General features: G+C 39.2%; 3 protein-coding genes and 1 long non-coding RNA gene across 7 annotated transcripts in view; 3 read left to right on the top strand and 1 right to left on the bottom strand.

Annotated features, from left to right (window-relative positions):
- Positions 1–929: 929 nt before the first annotated feature.
- On the bottom strand, positions 930–12,684 carry LOC110051125 (uncharacterized). 3 transcript variants are annotated; one of them, XM_089285044.1, is made up of 7 exons: positions 12,247–12,684; positions 11,725–11,865; positions 4,561–4,804; positions 3,411–3,902; positions 2,664–2,998; positions 1,905–2,039; positions 930–1,395 (listed from the first exon to the last, which is right to left on the bottom strand). In XM_089285044.1, exons 2-7 carry the CDS (start codon positions 11,827–11,829, stop codon positions 1,123–1,125), a joined length of 1,584 nt encoding a protein of 527 aa, XP_089141170.1. In that variant the 5' UTR covers positions 11,830–11,865; positions 12,247–12,684; the 3' UTR covers positions 930–1,122. The 3 variants fall into 3 exon arrangements, with proteins under 3 accessions (XP_089141170.1, XP_089141171.1, XP_089141169.1); XM_089285045.1 differs by lacking the exon at positions 12,247–12,684 and having other exon boundaries at positions 3,411–3,569; positions 11,725–12,000; XM_089285043.1 differs by lacking the exon at positions 12,247–12,684 and having other exon boundaries at positions 11,725–12,000.
- LOC149115557 (uncharacterized) lies at positions 8,925–9,488 on the top strand. The gene is made up of 3 exons (XR_016206082.1): positions 8,925–8,980; positions 9,106–9,164; positions 9,286–9,488. It is a non-coding gene; the product is annotated as an uncharacterized LOC149115557 (long non-coding RNA).
- LOC149115558 (uncharacterized) lies at positions 9,513–10,282 on the top strand. Its single transcript, XM_089283909.1, has one exon. It carries the CDS (start codon positions 9,548–9,550, stop codon positions 10,280–10,282), a length of 735 nt encoding a protein of 244 aa, XP_089140035.1. The 5' UTR covers positions 9,513–9,547.
- A 66-nt stretch (positions 12,685–12,750) lies between the features above and the next one.
- Positions 12,751–14,972, top strand: part of LOC110051124 (carnitine O-acetyltransferase-like) — a 13,561-nt gene continuing 11,339 nt past the window's right edge. Inside the window, exons 1-2 of one of the 2 annotated variants that reach the window (XM_089285040.1) lie at positions 12,751–13,077; positions 14,112–14,320. In XM_089285040.1, the coding sequence (XP_089141166.1) occupies positions 12,934–13,077; positions 14,112–14,320 (353 nt within the window). In that variant the 5' untranslated portion in view covers positions 12,751–12,933. The remainder of the gene's footprint in view (positions 13,078–14,111; positions 14,321–14,972) is intronic. The other variant, XM_089285042.1, reaches the window with a different exon arrangement.

Consider the following 14,972-nt stretch of genomic DNA (forward strand, 5'->3'; position numbering starts at 1 on the left):
TCAAGAATGCTGTGAATTTTTATGACCAAATACATATCCCTTTGTGACTAAGTGCCCAAATAAGGTATTTCACTATCAAGCGCTCTCATTCAGTCAGTTTCTGTCAGAGTCAGTTTCTGCTGTGACTTAATTATTCTAAACTTAGAAGTTATAACTTTTAAAAAAATGTGGCTACCAAGGTTGCATGTCAATGTACAGGCACACTATCGGCTACCCTCAGGGCTCTCCTGTTATGTGCATAACTATTAGACAAGAACATGAAGAGGTTCTGAGGTTCAAATGAAGCTGTTAACTGATTTAGAAGGAAAGAAAGGAAACAAATAGACGAAGATCCATATCGGTTTCCACTGACCAGCGGAAAGAAAACCTCAACCTCGTTTCCAGGATCTCTCATCTTCCCGTCCTCCCTCTTCCTCTCTCCGGGATGGCGGGGAGATGAGAGACCCTGGGACCGAGGTTGAGAAAACCTTTGGGAGTTAAAATCAAAAACTTGGCCTGAAGGAAATGCCCCGGAAAGAAAATGTACTGACAATTAAGAGCGAGAGGCCAAAAGTTCTGTTCTAATGTGGTAATGAAGCACCACCTCTGCCTGTGCAAAAAGGGTCTTGTAAGAGACAGAACCCCAAGAGCGCCAAAAGTTTCTCCTTGGAAACCAAACAAAGACTTTCATTTTAGCCAGATTAATGTAATGGAGCACTAAAAACTGAATTGCCAATTTGGGGACCATGAGTCAATAACGAGTTCAGTCCCCGTACACTACTAACATACCTTCTAACCAGGATTCGCCAATTCTTCTTGTTTTAATTCTTTCAGCTGTACCTCGCTTGGTCATTTGATGTGTACATTAAAACTTATTACACATAAATCAATTGTTTTTAATCATTTTGTAAGCTACTTCTTTCATTAAATAGCTAGCAGAATGAACCTCGTTAAAAGAGTCTTTACATCTTTATTTTAAATAGTGCTCAGGAAAGGAAACGTGTTCTAGGGACGGGACGGGACAGTTCCCGTACAGTAGAATACAACGGAAGCATTTATGTACTTGGTACTTGACAGTCTTTTTCTATGCGCATAATGATGATCCTAACTTATCTGTTGACATCTGGACACGTTTTTTAGTCTTTAATCTTGAGGATTCATGAGCCCTTGTTCCACTGAATCAATTAATGTCACTTCCAGCGAGGATATGCGTCTATTTTCTGGAAGGAGTTGGGTTTCTTCTGGCTCAGGTGGACGGTAAAGGAACAAAAACAGGGCGACACCTAGGAATGTTAGTCCAGCTGAGCCCATGAAGAGAAGCTCCCACCCTTGGATTGTTAACTCCGCTTTGCTGAGGAGTGGAGCGATCACTTTTCCGATCGACATCGCAGTGATACAGTAAGGCATTATGACTGGCTAAAGGAGAAAAACAAATTATGAAACAAAATGATAATCAGGAAATACAATTAATGAGTAATTATTAAGTACATTATTAAGAATATTCGAATTACCAAAAAAATCCTAAGAGCTACCTAACACGCTCAACGCGGAAATTTTGTGGGAGGGGTGGTAGGGAGTGGAAGTGATGTATTGGGATCCGGTAAATGCTAACTCGCGCTACTGGCAGATTTGTTTGTTTGCTTGCTTGTCTGTTTACAATTATGAGATACTAAATGTTTTTGCCAGCTTCAGTAGGGAAAAGTGTAAGAAATGAAACTGGGACAGGAATGAAAAGCAACAAAAACCGAGTTTAACACTTCTAATCTGTTCTGAAAAAAAATATGAAACTAAATTAAAACAACGCACAGTCTTCGTCGTGAGTGACTGCATTGGGAAGATCCTAAATTTCCCTCATGCTATGGTTCAGTCACCTACGGCATGTTCGAGTTCATCTCAGGTTGTTTACAAAGGGTCCCTTTTCTTACCATCATGGACTTGGCCACATATTTGGTCGTCAGTGAAGGTAATATTACTCCAGCCACAGAATACGTTAAAAACACCATGATTACTCCACCAATGAAAAGAGCTTCTTTGACCGTAACTCGCAAAGTGTTTAGAATCTGATAAAATGAATCAAAAGTAGAAATTAGGAGCGAAAATAAACTGATCCAAACAAAAACGCAGTTTGGTCACCCTGTTTATAAGAGCAGATGCTGATGTTAATTATGGGATGTTTTACTAAACTAAATGACGGTGAAAATCCCTTTTTTGGCAGAAATGTTTCAGGCTTTAATTTCACATGACTGCGATGATTAATCTATCTTTGCATCTTTCTCCGCAGTTCAAATATATAATCTTTCATACATTTACTCACAGAAAGAAGTAACTCGGTAGCTCTTTAAATGATACAAGAAAGAGAGTTGTTAAAAAGTTAACGCTTCAGATTTGAGGTATTACAGAGCTCAAGTAAAAGGGAAATCACATGTTTTGATCAGAAAATATGGTAAAGACTGGTTAAACCTAGCAAGACAACCCCACCAAAACCTCTCGAGAGATAACGAGTTAAGGGAGTGAAAGCTACTCGAAAATGTTTTACAAATTCTCCCAGTGGGAGAATTCGATAAGGTGCTCTACATTGTAAAGAATAAAGTATTAAAATTTGCGATCACTATAAGATTCGCAAATAGCAAAAATCGAATTCAGTAACAACAAGCTCAAGAATTAATTACAATTTACGCACTTACCGAAGGCCCGCCGAGATAGGAGACAACTATCGCAGTGATCATGAGCATATAACAGGCTATAAGGACCAGTCTTTCGCCGTTTTTATTGTTAGCCATACACTGGGCTTTAGATAGGAACGCCATGGAGAGTGAGGCGACAGTGGCTGTGCCTGAAACACCAACCATCAACCAACCATACTGCATGACCTCAAGCTGGAAATGATTGTAAGCGACCAGTGGTAACACAAAGCCAACCCACGTGGTTATATAGCCATTCAATAGATACAGCATCAAGCCAAGAAGTACACCACGTGACTTGAGTGAACGTACCACGGACACGTCATCGTTGGAGCCCCCTTAAAAATAAAGTTCATGGAGATAACATTTTTCTTGTCAGTGCGTTTCCTAGAGATGGTTGAAACCAATCATTTTTAGTAAACCAAAAACTAATATGAAGCAAACAACACTTTGGTGTATATCCCGATTTCAAGAGGGAGGGGTTGATGGAGTGTGTATTCTAGGGGAGTGGCTAGATTGATGGGAGATGTTAACAGAGCAAGTGCGGTATATTCTGGATCATAGCGACATGTTCTACCTTGTGAACGAGGAAAGTTTTTACTCTTTATAATGGCACACTCGTTTTCAAAAATATTTTGTTGTGTAACAGATCTTCATTACTTAATTATGGTTTTAGTTGTCACATTTCTTATGTTTAACTGACTTAGTTTGACGTAGTCTGTGGTATGAACAACAATTAAACAAACTCACCGATTGGAGAACAGTTCGTTTCGTCCAGAGCAAATTTGACCAGGATTAACGAGACACACAAGAAGAGGATGGTGAGAGTTGCTGGAGCAGAGAACTCATCGAGTCCGGTTGCTTTACCAAGAGCATTCTTGCTAAAGTTGGGTAAAAAAGTTGCTGATGCTGTGAAGAAACGACAAAAATGAGACTTCATAACGATATTGGTGGTGCTTCGTGTATGCTGCTGTTGGTCATCCCAATGATAATTATTTATGAAGACAATACTGCTAAAAAAAAAATACCATGAAGACGACATTATGTTTGTGATGGTATAATTATTATTTATTGCCTTAGTTATCATCACCGGCAGACAAGTGAATATTGTTTGTGGTTGTTTACCGATCGTGGATGACATCACTCCAACCATGCATGTAACTCTGTAGTAGGACATGAACTTTGTGCGGGATTCTCGACTGGTGTTGGCGCCAATGAAGCCATAAGCAACTCCTCCACTACCTGGGAACAAACAAAATACAGGCTTGTGTTGGCTAGGATGGTGCTCGCTTGATTCACTAGGTTCACTAGATTCACTAGGTGACACACTAGGTTTGTCTTGTGTAACAATCTTAGCCATCATTGTTGCCTCTTTCATGTTTTTCTCCTTGGTGAATTGAAGAACGGGGGTGCTCGTTGTACCTATTACGGGCTGAAAACTTGGTTTTTGGTCCCTCTTAGGGTGTTTAGCTTCAAAAAGTCCACAGCGAGAGCTTTCGCGGTACGTTTGGGGTATTGAGCCGAAAAAGATATGACAATCAAGTTTGAGCGTAGAAGGTATTTGAAGCAGTCGTTTTTATCGCTATTAAAAAATTATGAAAGTGTCAGTTAATGTCTTGTTTTAGAATTGGTACTTCTTAGGGGAAAAAAGCAATTCAAAAAAATATCTTGGTACCTCTTAGGAGTTCTTTTCAAAATTTCCCACGAGCACCCCCATCTCTTTTGTATAGGAGCGCCTCTCCCGGGAAATGACGATCCTTTACCACTAAAACGATCGAGATTCTACTAAACACTTCGAGGCATCATCACCGTTAGCTCTGGAGGCTACCGGGATTTTTGTACGTGGAAACTGATGGCTTATCACCGACAAGGACTCCGAAGTATTCGTTGATTTTCTCACCTGCACCGAAACCAGCCAACGCTCTTCCCAGAATGATAAGCAAAACAGAGTTGGCTTTCTGCGCAGCAATGTACATCACATTTCCACCAATGGCGATTATCAGAGAAGCTACGAGAACAATCTTGATTTGACGGAGTTTCTTGACAAGTAGGCTGGCTAGTGGCTGAGAGATTCCTTGTCCCAAGGGAAATAAGCTCTGGGCCAAGGAGAGGTATACAGCGGCAGAAGATCTATTCTTAGATAGCTGGAAAGAAAAAAGGTGGTTAGCCTACTTTAGACACATACCGGAGGGACCCCCTCTGAGGTTTCGTGCGTTAGCAAAAGATCTGACGGATGGAAACGTTAACACGGAAACATTGTAAATAACAAAATCTTACTGATGCACTGCGTTTTTCGAAGGTCACCAAGTACCTAATGTTAAGAGTTTTAAAATCAGTATTAAGAGTAAAGACCTACTACTCTTAATAGCTCAAAAACAGCTGAGCACTCCAATATGCTCACAAACAAAACAACTTGTGAAGTAGCAATACATTTTAACAAAATCCCACACACTCTAGATGACTTTTCGTTCAATGTATTGATCAGGTACAGACCCCAAACAACTCTGAGGAGATCAATAGGCTTCTAATTACAAAAGAGGCTTATTGGAGTGCTCAGCTGTTCTCTTTGGCACCCCATGGCTTAAATAAAAGAAAGGAATTTCATTCGAAAAATAGAATTTGTTATAATTAATGAAGTCCTTTCCTATATTGTACGTTATTGATTGATCGTTGAAAGGCCCTTTTCTTGGATTTTGTCAGCCTTTTAGGTGTTGATTAGAATCAAAAGCCCTGTCAAGGGATCTTATTATGATTAATATTATTTAAGGGCCCCTCCAGGGATTTTGTTGCTAATTTGCCCTTTCAGGCTCCAAAGGCCTCGTTTTGGGATTTTGTTACAGTTGATGTTTTCAGTTATATGTAGGGGAAGGTTTTACTTTTTCCAATGCTTGCCGCGTTGCCTCTTCGGTTATTTTATTTGTTTTAGCCAGTTTGGTCTTTTAGTTTTTAGCTTTTATCTCTCAGACTCTGCCGATTATTTTCATAATAGTTTGTTTTTGACTTATTCAATATTTTTTCGCTTTGTTGATTTTGTTTTTTGTTCTTTGTTAATTAACACCACTTTTTGCTCTTTTACGTGATTTTGTACTTTTATTAATTGTCACTTGTAATTACGTAATCACTAGCACCTTAATCTTATTTAAAGCTCGTTTTTATTCAAAAGTTGTAATAACTGAAGAAGGTCTCCGACCGAAACGTTTTTTATTAAACTTTTTAATCTTTTTTACGTCAGAAGTTGCCCGTTCTCACAATTTTTTAACTTTCTATATATATATATATGATATCTTTTATTTATTTATTTATTTATTATTTATTTATTTAATTATTTATTTATTTATTTATTTATGTTATACATTATCATTAAATTGTTAATAGTTTTAACTTTATGTAGCTAAGGTATATTTTATTGTGTAAATAGTGTCCCCAATTAGTTTTTTAAGCTAAATAGTATTGATACTTTGATAAAGTCTTTCATTCATTCATTCATTCATTCATTCCCTAACTAAAATCCGGGCTAAAACAAATCACTATCCTAAAATATTACTGGTAAAGTTTCTGACAATTTAACTGCTGATATGACCTCCGATTAATTCCTTGCCCGTTTTTTCATACAATTTCCTTCAAATGTGATATCTTGAGTTAATCTTTGTTTTCCTGAACAACTTACTTTTACCAGCAGAAAAATCAAACCGGCTGTGTGACTCAATGTGACTACATCTTGGGTCACGCTAGGTTTTCGAAGAAAACCATTTGCAAGATGTTCATTGATCGTATTGATCGTTTGCATTTGGGAGTAAATTAAAAGTTGAAGTTTGTAAGACTATGTAACAGCTGTTACGCATTTAAACTCTAAAGCAAAATCGCGAAATCGGAAAACGATGGCTAAAATGTAGCATATAGCAAATAAATATTCACCTTTCGCTCCCGCAAACTTCACAGTCGAATCTTCAAGATCGGGTCCTGTTTACCAAGCTGAAGTTGTCTGCCAATTCACTGCCAATTCGCCATCTGCCAATTCGACCGGCTGAAACTGTCTGCCAATTCGATTTAAAATTCAGTAGTGGAAATTAGAACATAAAATCATTTAAATATCTTTACCAATTGCTCAAAAACAATTTCTAGCTGCATTGAAAGCTATTAATTTGCGCCAAACGCTCACGTAAATTTGTAAAAAGATGCTGTAAATATCCTTTGTTCAGAAGTGAATAACTCGTTGCGTGACTTTTCAATTGACACCAACGTGGTATCGTTTGAAAGCTTACCGTCTTATTAGTCCATCTCAACGGCTTCTACACCCATCTCAACGCAATTACTATCGAAAAATTGCAACCGAACATCGTGCTTTCATAACATACACACTTGTACTGGCTTTTCCGGAAGTGAATAACTCATCACGTGACTTTTCAATTAACAGCAACTTGGTATCATTTTAAAACTTACCGTATTGTAAGTCCATCTCAACGGCTTCTACACCCATCTCAACGCAATTACTATCGAAAAATTGCACCCGAACATCGTGCTTTAATAACACACACACTTGTACTGGCTTTTCCGGAAGTGAATAACTCGTCACGTGACTTTTCAATTGACGGTAACTTGGTATCATTTTAAAGCTTACCGTATTGTAAGTCCATCTCAACGGCTTCTACACCCATCTCAACGCAATTACTATCGAAAACTTGCAACCGAACATCGTGCTTTAATAACACACACACTTGTACTGGCTTTTCCGGAAGTGAATAACTCGTCACGTGACTTTTCAATTGACACGAACTTGGTATCCTTTGAAAGCTTACCGTCTTATTAGTCCATCTCAACGGCTTGTACACCCATCTCAACGCAATTACTATCGAAAAATTGCACCCGAACATCGTACTTTCATAACATACACACTTGTACTGGCTTTTCCGGAAGTGAATAATTCGTCACGTGACTTTTCAGTTGACAGCAACTTGGTATCATTTTAAAGCTTACCGTATTGTAAGTCCATCTCAACGGCTTCTACACCCATCTCAACCCAATTACTTTTTAAAAGAAAAGCACATGATCTTTCCAGGCATATTTAAGATTTCCATCGCATGGCTTGTTGAGTTTCAAGACAAAATGGAAACCGTACTAATTAGCGGTATCCACGTTGCTGTTTGTAATCAGTATTATAGGAAATAGCGTGAGATGGTGATTACGAAACTTGGGAAAAGAACATTATCATCAACGACCATCAACCGTGGGCTTTCAGCTGACAGGAGCGAACGATTGATGCCACCGCCGCCCTAAATCAGTTGTTTACCTTGCCATTTGACCGACGATTGTTATCATACAGGCATTCCCATTGCCAACATCGCTATCGATGAAAACTAAAAATTCAACACTTGTGATAGCGTTAAATAAGTTTATCTTCTTTTGCTTTCAAGTTTATTCTGTTTCCACTGGAGAAAGCGCGGTTCTCATTTTTTTTTTCCTTTTTTTTAAATTGTACCTTTGGTTGTCTAATTAAATTGAACGTCAACGTTTATTCTTATTTCTATCGGGAACAACATACTTTGGTAAATTGTCCATTCAAGTGTCCTCTTTAATTGTTCTGTTAAAACACAAATACTTTCACCAATCAAAATAAATAAAATCAGAAATCTACCGAACTGTTTGTCTTTCCGTTGTTGGATGCAATGTTAAAGAGCAATCGAAGCAAGCAAGCACACGAATGACAAGAATGTAAAGAGTAAGGACTGTCCACTTGATTGCCGGATTCGGATAACACTCAAGTCCAGAACAATGCCACGAAAGGTACGTATAACTCTTGTTCTAATTCTATAACTAGCTTTTCTAATGGGGTACCACCTTCTTTGCAATTCATTCACAACAGAAATCCAGGGCCCACCACGCTCTTGATTACCAGCAGTTGGCTCAGTTGATAGCAGAGACTGGGCTTCCAAATGAAACCCGCATGGCTGCAGGACTGAAGGAAGGGTCATACTGGCAAAAATCGCCACCGAATATGTCAATGGTCCTCCAGAGCAGGGCATGATAAAAGCAATTTATAACCTCTGGCGATCCACCTTTTTTGTTAAGTTGGTGACCGAAATGTTACAAGTAAAGGTAAGATACGCAGGTAGAAGCCGAAAAAATTTTTCTTGTTTAAGTAGAACCTTATTCGCCCAATTTCTTTGATATACTTATCAATTAAAGTCTAAGAAAGTATTTTTAGGAAGCGGAATAGCGAGCTTCACCAACTTACATCCTTTACAACGCAACTTTCGCCAACAGGCAAATGTAAAAAGACTAAGGATGCAAATGGCCTATGAGATCCTGGAGGGAAGAATATCGTGAGTATAAATTCCTTTAACTTCAAGCAGGACAAGACAACATCGTACGATATAGTATGTAAACTTGTACATTATAAATCAACATGTCCCGATATAACGTAACGAACTCAAATCTTATGTTACAGCTTTACGAATCTCGCACGATTTGGAGACACAGTGCCGTTTTGCCCACAGGGTGATATAGGTAAGATGCATTGAGCAGAGATCAGTGACAACCTTAGGCCGATACAATACCTCAATAATTAGTAGATTTAAATTCTGGATTTCTTACAATGAATAACTGACTTGTACTGAATTCGCTGTAGTGACTGCAGACGCCACAGAAAGTTGCCAGCAGGGTATAAAGACGCAGCTCAGACGTCGCTCAAAATTAAAGGTTGGTAATGAAAATTCATAACAAAGTGAAAAGCTAAGGGCCTGGGAAAAATAACACTGGTAATAGCAGAAAGGCTGAAATGTACATATGTAGGGCTGTGTGTTGATCCTTGAACGTAAGCCCTACATGGCTGAATTAAAATTTGTTAACAGGTGAAGAAAAGAAAACTAGCTGAAAGTATTACTAAAGACATGAAGGGACACGAAGCTCCACAAGCATCCAAAAGGCTGTACACGCCCACAGAAGATGCAGACGATGCTGTGGTAATTAATCTAGTAGTTGAAGATACTGAAGAAGAACAGTTGGAGTATCGCTTCAAGGTGACCCCCCAGATGGTGGAGGAGAGGGTGAAGGCGATGAAAGGTTATCTTCTGGATATAGCAGGCGTCCCACCATCAGAGGATACACCCCTTCCTCACTTGGAGCGGCACCAAGCGTGGTTGTTGCTCGGAGGATACCAGAAGCAGTACAAGAATCTTGAAACCTACGATTTGGGCGCAAACACATTTTCTTATTACATCTTCCCAGATGTGATGCGTCATTTAGAACACCTTTTCAAGGCAAAACCAAAACAAAGAAAAGGCTTTGTCCCACTTATGGCATATATGGATACTTTCTTGAAGTACGACTTGCCGGAATATATCCCGGACCAGTGCTATTATGTCAATACCGTTCTTGTTTTTGAGGCAGTGACGAAAATCATCATGGACTTGGAAAAATGCTCGTACGAGATGGCCACAGGGATCGGTCTGGGGATAAATGTGCCAACCAAGACACCGTATGGCATTGAATTGGATTCCCTCATTAAAGAAAAGAAGCAGAGAAGGGAGCTTGCCAAGGTCCAGAGAAGAAGCAATCGTAAACAGCCTACACCCAAGAGACTGTTACGTTCGAAAGGAAAACCCCAAATTGATTCCCCTATTTAAGGGTGTTTAGTTTCATCTAACGCGCGCTCAATGGTTGAAATCAGAACGTACTCTGCCTTTCCGTTTTCTTTCCAATAATTTTTCTTCTTACTGACATTAAAAAAAATACAAAAATATACCGCTGACCAATAAAAGTCATGTCTGTTTTAGAAAGCCCGTTAAGATGGGTGTAAAAGCCGTTTAGACGGACTAATAAGATGGTGAGTTTTACAGTGATACCAAGTTGGTGTCAATTGAAAAGTCACGTGACGAGTTATTCCCTTCCAGAAAAGCCTGTACAAGTGTGCATGTTATCAAAGCACGATGTTCGGGTGAAAGTTTTCGATAGTAATTGCATTGAGATGGATGTACAAGCCGTTGAGATGGACTAATAACACGGTAAGCTTTAAACTGATACCAAGTTGCTGTCAATTGAAAACACACGTGACGAGTTATTCACTTCCGGAAAAGCGGGTACACGTGTGTATGTTATATTAAAGCAGGATGTTCGGGTGCAATTTTTCGATAGTAATTGCGTTGAGATGGGTGTAGAAGCCGTTGAGATGGACTTACAATACGGTAAGCTTTAAAATGATACCAAGTTCTTGTCAATTGAAAAGTCACGTGCCGAGTTATTCACTTCCGGAAAAGCCAGTACAAGTGTGTGTGTTATGAAAGCACGATGTTCGGGTGAAATTTTTCGATAGTAATTGCGTTGAGATGGGTGTAGAAGCCGTTGAGATGGACTTACAATACGGTAAGCTTTAAAATGATACCAAGTTGCTGTTAATTGAAAAGTCACGTGACGAGTTATTCACTTCCGGAAAAGCCAGTACAAGTGTGTATGTTATGAAAGCACGATGTTCGGTTGCAATTTTTCGATAGTAATTGCGTTGAGATGGGTGTAGAAGCCGTTGAGATGGACTAATAAGACGGTAAGCTTTCAAACGATACCACGTTGGTGTCAATTGAAAAGTCACGCAACGAGTTATTCACTTCTGAACAAAGGATATTTACAGCATCTTTTTACAAATTTACGTGAGCGTTTGGCGCAAATTAATAGCTTTCAATGCAGCTAGAAATTGTTTTTGAGCAATTGGTAAAGATATTTAAATGATTTTATGTTCTAATTTCCACTACTGAATTTTAAATCGAATTGGCAGACAGTTTCAGCCGGTCGAATTGGCAGATGGCGAATTGGCAGTGAATTGGCAGACAACTTCAGCTTGATGTCCTGTTTCCCTAAAAATGCTTTCTGTCAGCGAATTTCACTAGATTTTACCTGGAAAACATTGTAAAGCTCGCCAACAGAAAACATGGAGGAAGAAATCCTTCTTGAATGTGGAAAACCATTTCCGGTTTGATCGGCACGTTTTTAAAATTTCATGGAGTCAACGAAATCGTCACCAGCAAATCCTGCAAATTGAACACATCCTAAACAAAACAAAGAAATAGATACTCACAGACAGGATATATGGGTATATTGAAGTCATAACTACAGCCCATTCCAAATAATTGACAAAGCCGACCAGGAGAACCACTGCAATATTCGTCTTGCTCAATGCCATGTCTGCAATCTGCTACGTTCAGGTGAAATATGGAAACTGAAACATTTAGATGCAATTGTTTGCTGTCAAGTAATGCTTGATCAGAGAACTGGTTCAAAGATAAACCGAAATATTCTTTATCTCGGATTGATGCTTATCCGTTTTGTGTCACTTGCAAAATGAGTGAACTCTTAAAATAGTTGCGGGAGGTGGGGGGGGGGGGGGGAAGTTATTTTCGCGAATATGAAAAAAGGTCATACAATTTCGCGATTCAAGCATTCTCAACTTCATTTTATTATTCAAAAGTCTGAACTTTTTAAAATTCCTAGATAACCGAAAACAAGCAAAACGCATTTTAAAGGCATATTTGAAAATTAACTTTTTATAACTTGGCCTAGTTCTGTTATTTCACAAGAGAAGATACAAAATGGAACTTACCCGTAAAACCAGCTAATACCTGGTGTATTTGTCGATAATATCCCGTACATGTTGTTGTTGTTACAAGTTTATCGTTGTTTTTTTTTTCCTGTGATTTGAATTTTCTGTATGGGTGTAAAATTTAAAATTTCGCGTGTTTAAATTTCGCAGTGTTTTTATTCGCGGGTCTTTAATTTCGCGATTTATTTACAATCAACTGGATTCATGTCACACACTGTTTTTGGATAAGACAATTTTACCTTGATAATCTGCAATGGACAGACGCTGTGAATGACGTGACTTGCCACCTACTGAGGCGCGCGGCGCGATCGAGGTGAGCCCGTTATTAAAATGTCCTGTTGATAACTGCTAAGACAATCTATATTCATATATTTTATTTCCTACAATCTATTTCTTTTTTCGGGGCGAAATAAAAAAAATAAAAAAATAGAAAAAATTTGGTTTGACTCGTGGTTGACTCGTGACTCGAGGATGACTTGGGCTCGTGGTTGGCTCGTGTAACGCTACAACTCATGTGACATCTTCGTTGCACAATCCCTTTTCTCGGAATTAACGGATGTGAAATCTGCCAGGTCAGTTCTTTTTATAGATTAATTGATTAACGTGGACTTTCCCTTGTAGCCAAGTGAATAAGAAAGTGACTTCGAAGTATTGAAGTCGAACATCGGTAGACACTTACCCAGGGCAATGTACCGATTATCGAGTCCTCGTTTTGCGTTCACAAGAGTGTTTCATGAAAACAAGCCCCCTTCGTCACTTCTATGCACAGCGACAAAACCAGAAGAGCATTCCCTGGAAGAAAATACTAGCCAGATCTCCAGTGATACTAAGGCAAGCCAGTTTTACTTCAGTTCAGTATTACTGTTTAAGGGTAGGGGTAAAGACCACAATTAAATATTTAGGACCACAAAGGTCACAATGCAGTTTAGCAGGACAGAGCCCGGAGCGCGATAGTCTGCGTGGCAGGCGTTCAAAGGGGAGGGAGACGGCGAAACTAGAAGTACGAAAAGAGTGCGATACACAATCACGAACCACGAGGGCGAATAGGAAGTGTGAGACACGACCTGAGTGTCCGATACATGAGCGCGAGGGCGAGCATACGTAGAATGTGTTTTTGTCACGAATGAACGCACGAGGGGAACACGAGAGGAACAAACGGCCGCGCGAGACATATGATCATTTTGCCCTCGCGCGTTCTTCGCGAGACTGCTCGCAGGCTGCTCTCGCCCACGCGCGCGTTTTCGCACTGCGTACCCTGTACTACAGGCCAACACTCACATTAGCTTCACTTACGTTCATGCTTTTCCCTTTCCCGGTAACCCCAAGATCACGCCCAAGGTCACATGACAGATTATGAAAAAAAATTGAAGGGTAGCTAATCTTAGTCGGAATAAAATAACAAACAAAACCACCTCTCTCCCCGAATCAATGATGAACTCGCGCTAATACCAAAACGCGCCACTTTATTATCGATCATTGAAATGGGGGGAGAGGTGGTCTCAATTTTAATTGTCCAAGACTGTAGATCCTTCACCGAAATATTTTCCTCGTTTTTAATTATATGTTTTAGTTTATATTTCTATTTAACTATGCATAGGGTTTGTTTTTCAACAAGATCATTTTTAATTTCAATTTTTTTAAAATTTCAGCTATAAAAGCTACGGCCAACGGGTGCAATTAATATTAATATTAAAATATTAAATTCGTCACGCAAGAATTAATTCAGCCATTAGGCCTTAAAAACAGCACACTACAGACTCTAACAAATAAGTTCAATAAAACGCAAACTGACAAAATAACGTTTTTTTCCTTCCAGTTATTAAAATCACGTTATATTAACGACTGAAATATTTTCCTATTTATAGGATGCATTGGGGAAGCAAGACTTGCAGAAACGAGTGCTACGGTGGGATGAAAAGCTACCAATTCCCGACCCTCCCCCTCTGAAAAGTCTCTTAGACTTTCTAGTGAGAAGACGAACACTCTCATGTTCATCTGGTTGGACGCGTACTTTTCACAAACTTCTTGTTCGGTCCACCTGTAGAATTTTGGGACTTCAACGTGCACACAAGAGGTGACAAAAATCAGCTTGTAATATAATCTTTACTATATACAACAGATAGACTCCATGTTGCCATGCGTCTGTTCAGAAATAGATCACAGATGACGTAAAAATGTGGTAAAAACATTGGTGGCATACTCGCCTAACGGCTCGCGTACCACTTTTCTGTTCTTACCACATTTTGACGCCATCTCTGATCTATCACTAAACAGATGCACGGCAACATGGAATCTGTTGGTTAAATCGACACCTTACTGTGGATAGATTTGTTTAAATGCATATGATATTACAACGCCACACATTTCTACTTTTTCTTTCGTGAAAGTGGGTACGGAAACTGTGAACTTATAAGCTGCGTGTTATTGCGTGGAAGAGACGACACTACACATAAGCTAACTCAACGTTTAATCTCCACCTCCTGTGTTCTCTCTCTACATCCCATAATACTCTAGACTGGTGTCCTATCCCCTAACACCTTCCCCCCAGTAAAATGAACAAGTTTACGTTAACAGACTATGAGGAGTATCTTGCTGATACTTTAACTAAACGTTCTGAACGTGTCCGTTGTGCAACAACTAGTTCCATCTTCTTAGCGAACTTAACAGACTTAGTGGGCTCGGATTTAAGTTTTGTTGAACTAGATACAGAATTTGAACTAGACTTT

The sequence above is a fragment of the Orbicella faveolata genome, unplaced genomic scaffold (genome assembly GCF_042242905.1).
Source record: "Orbicella faveolata isolate gen_17 unplaced genomic scaffold, um_ofav_v1 contig_13, whole genome shotgun sequence".
Lineage (NCBI taxonomy): Eukaryota > Metazoa > Cnidaria > Anthozoa > Scleractinia > Merulinidae > Orbicella > Orbicella faveolata.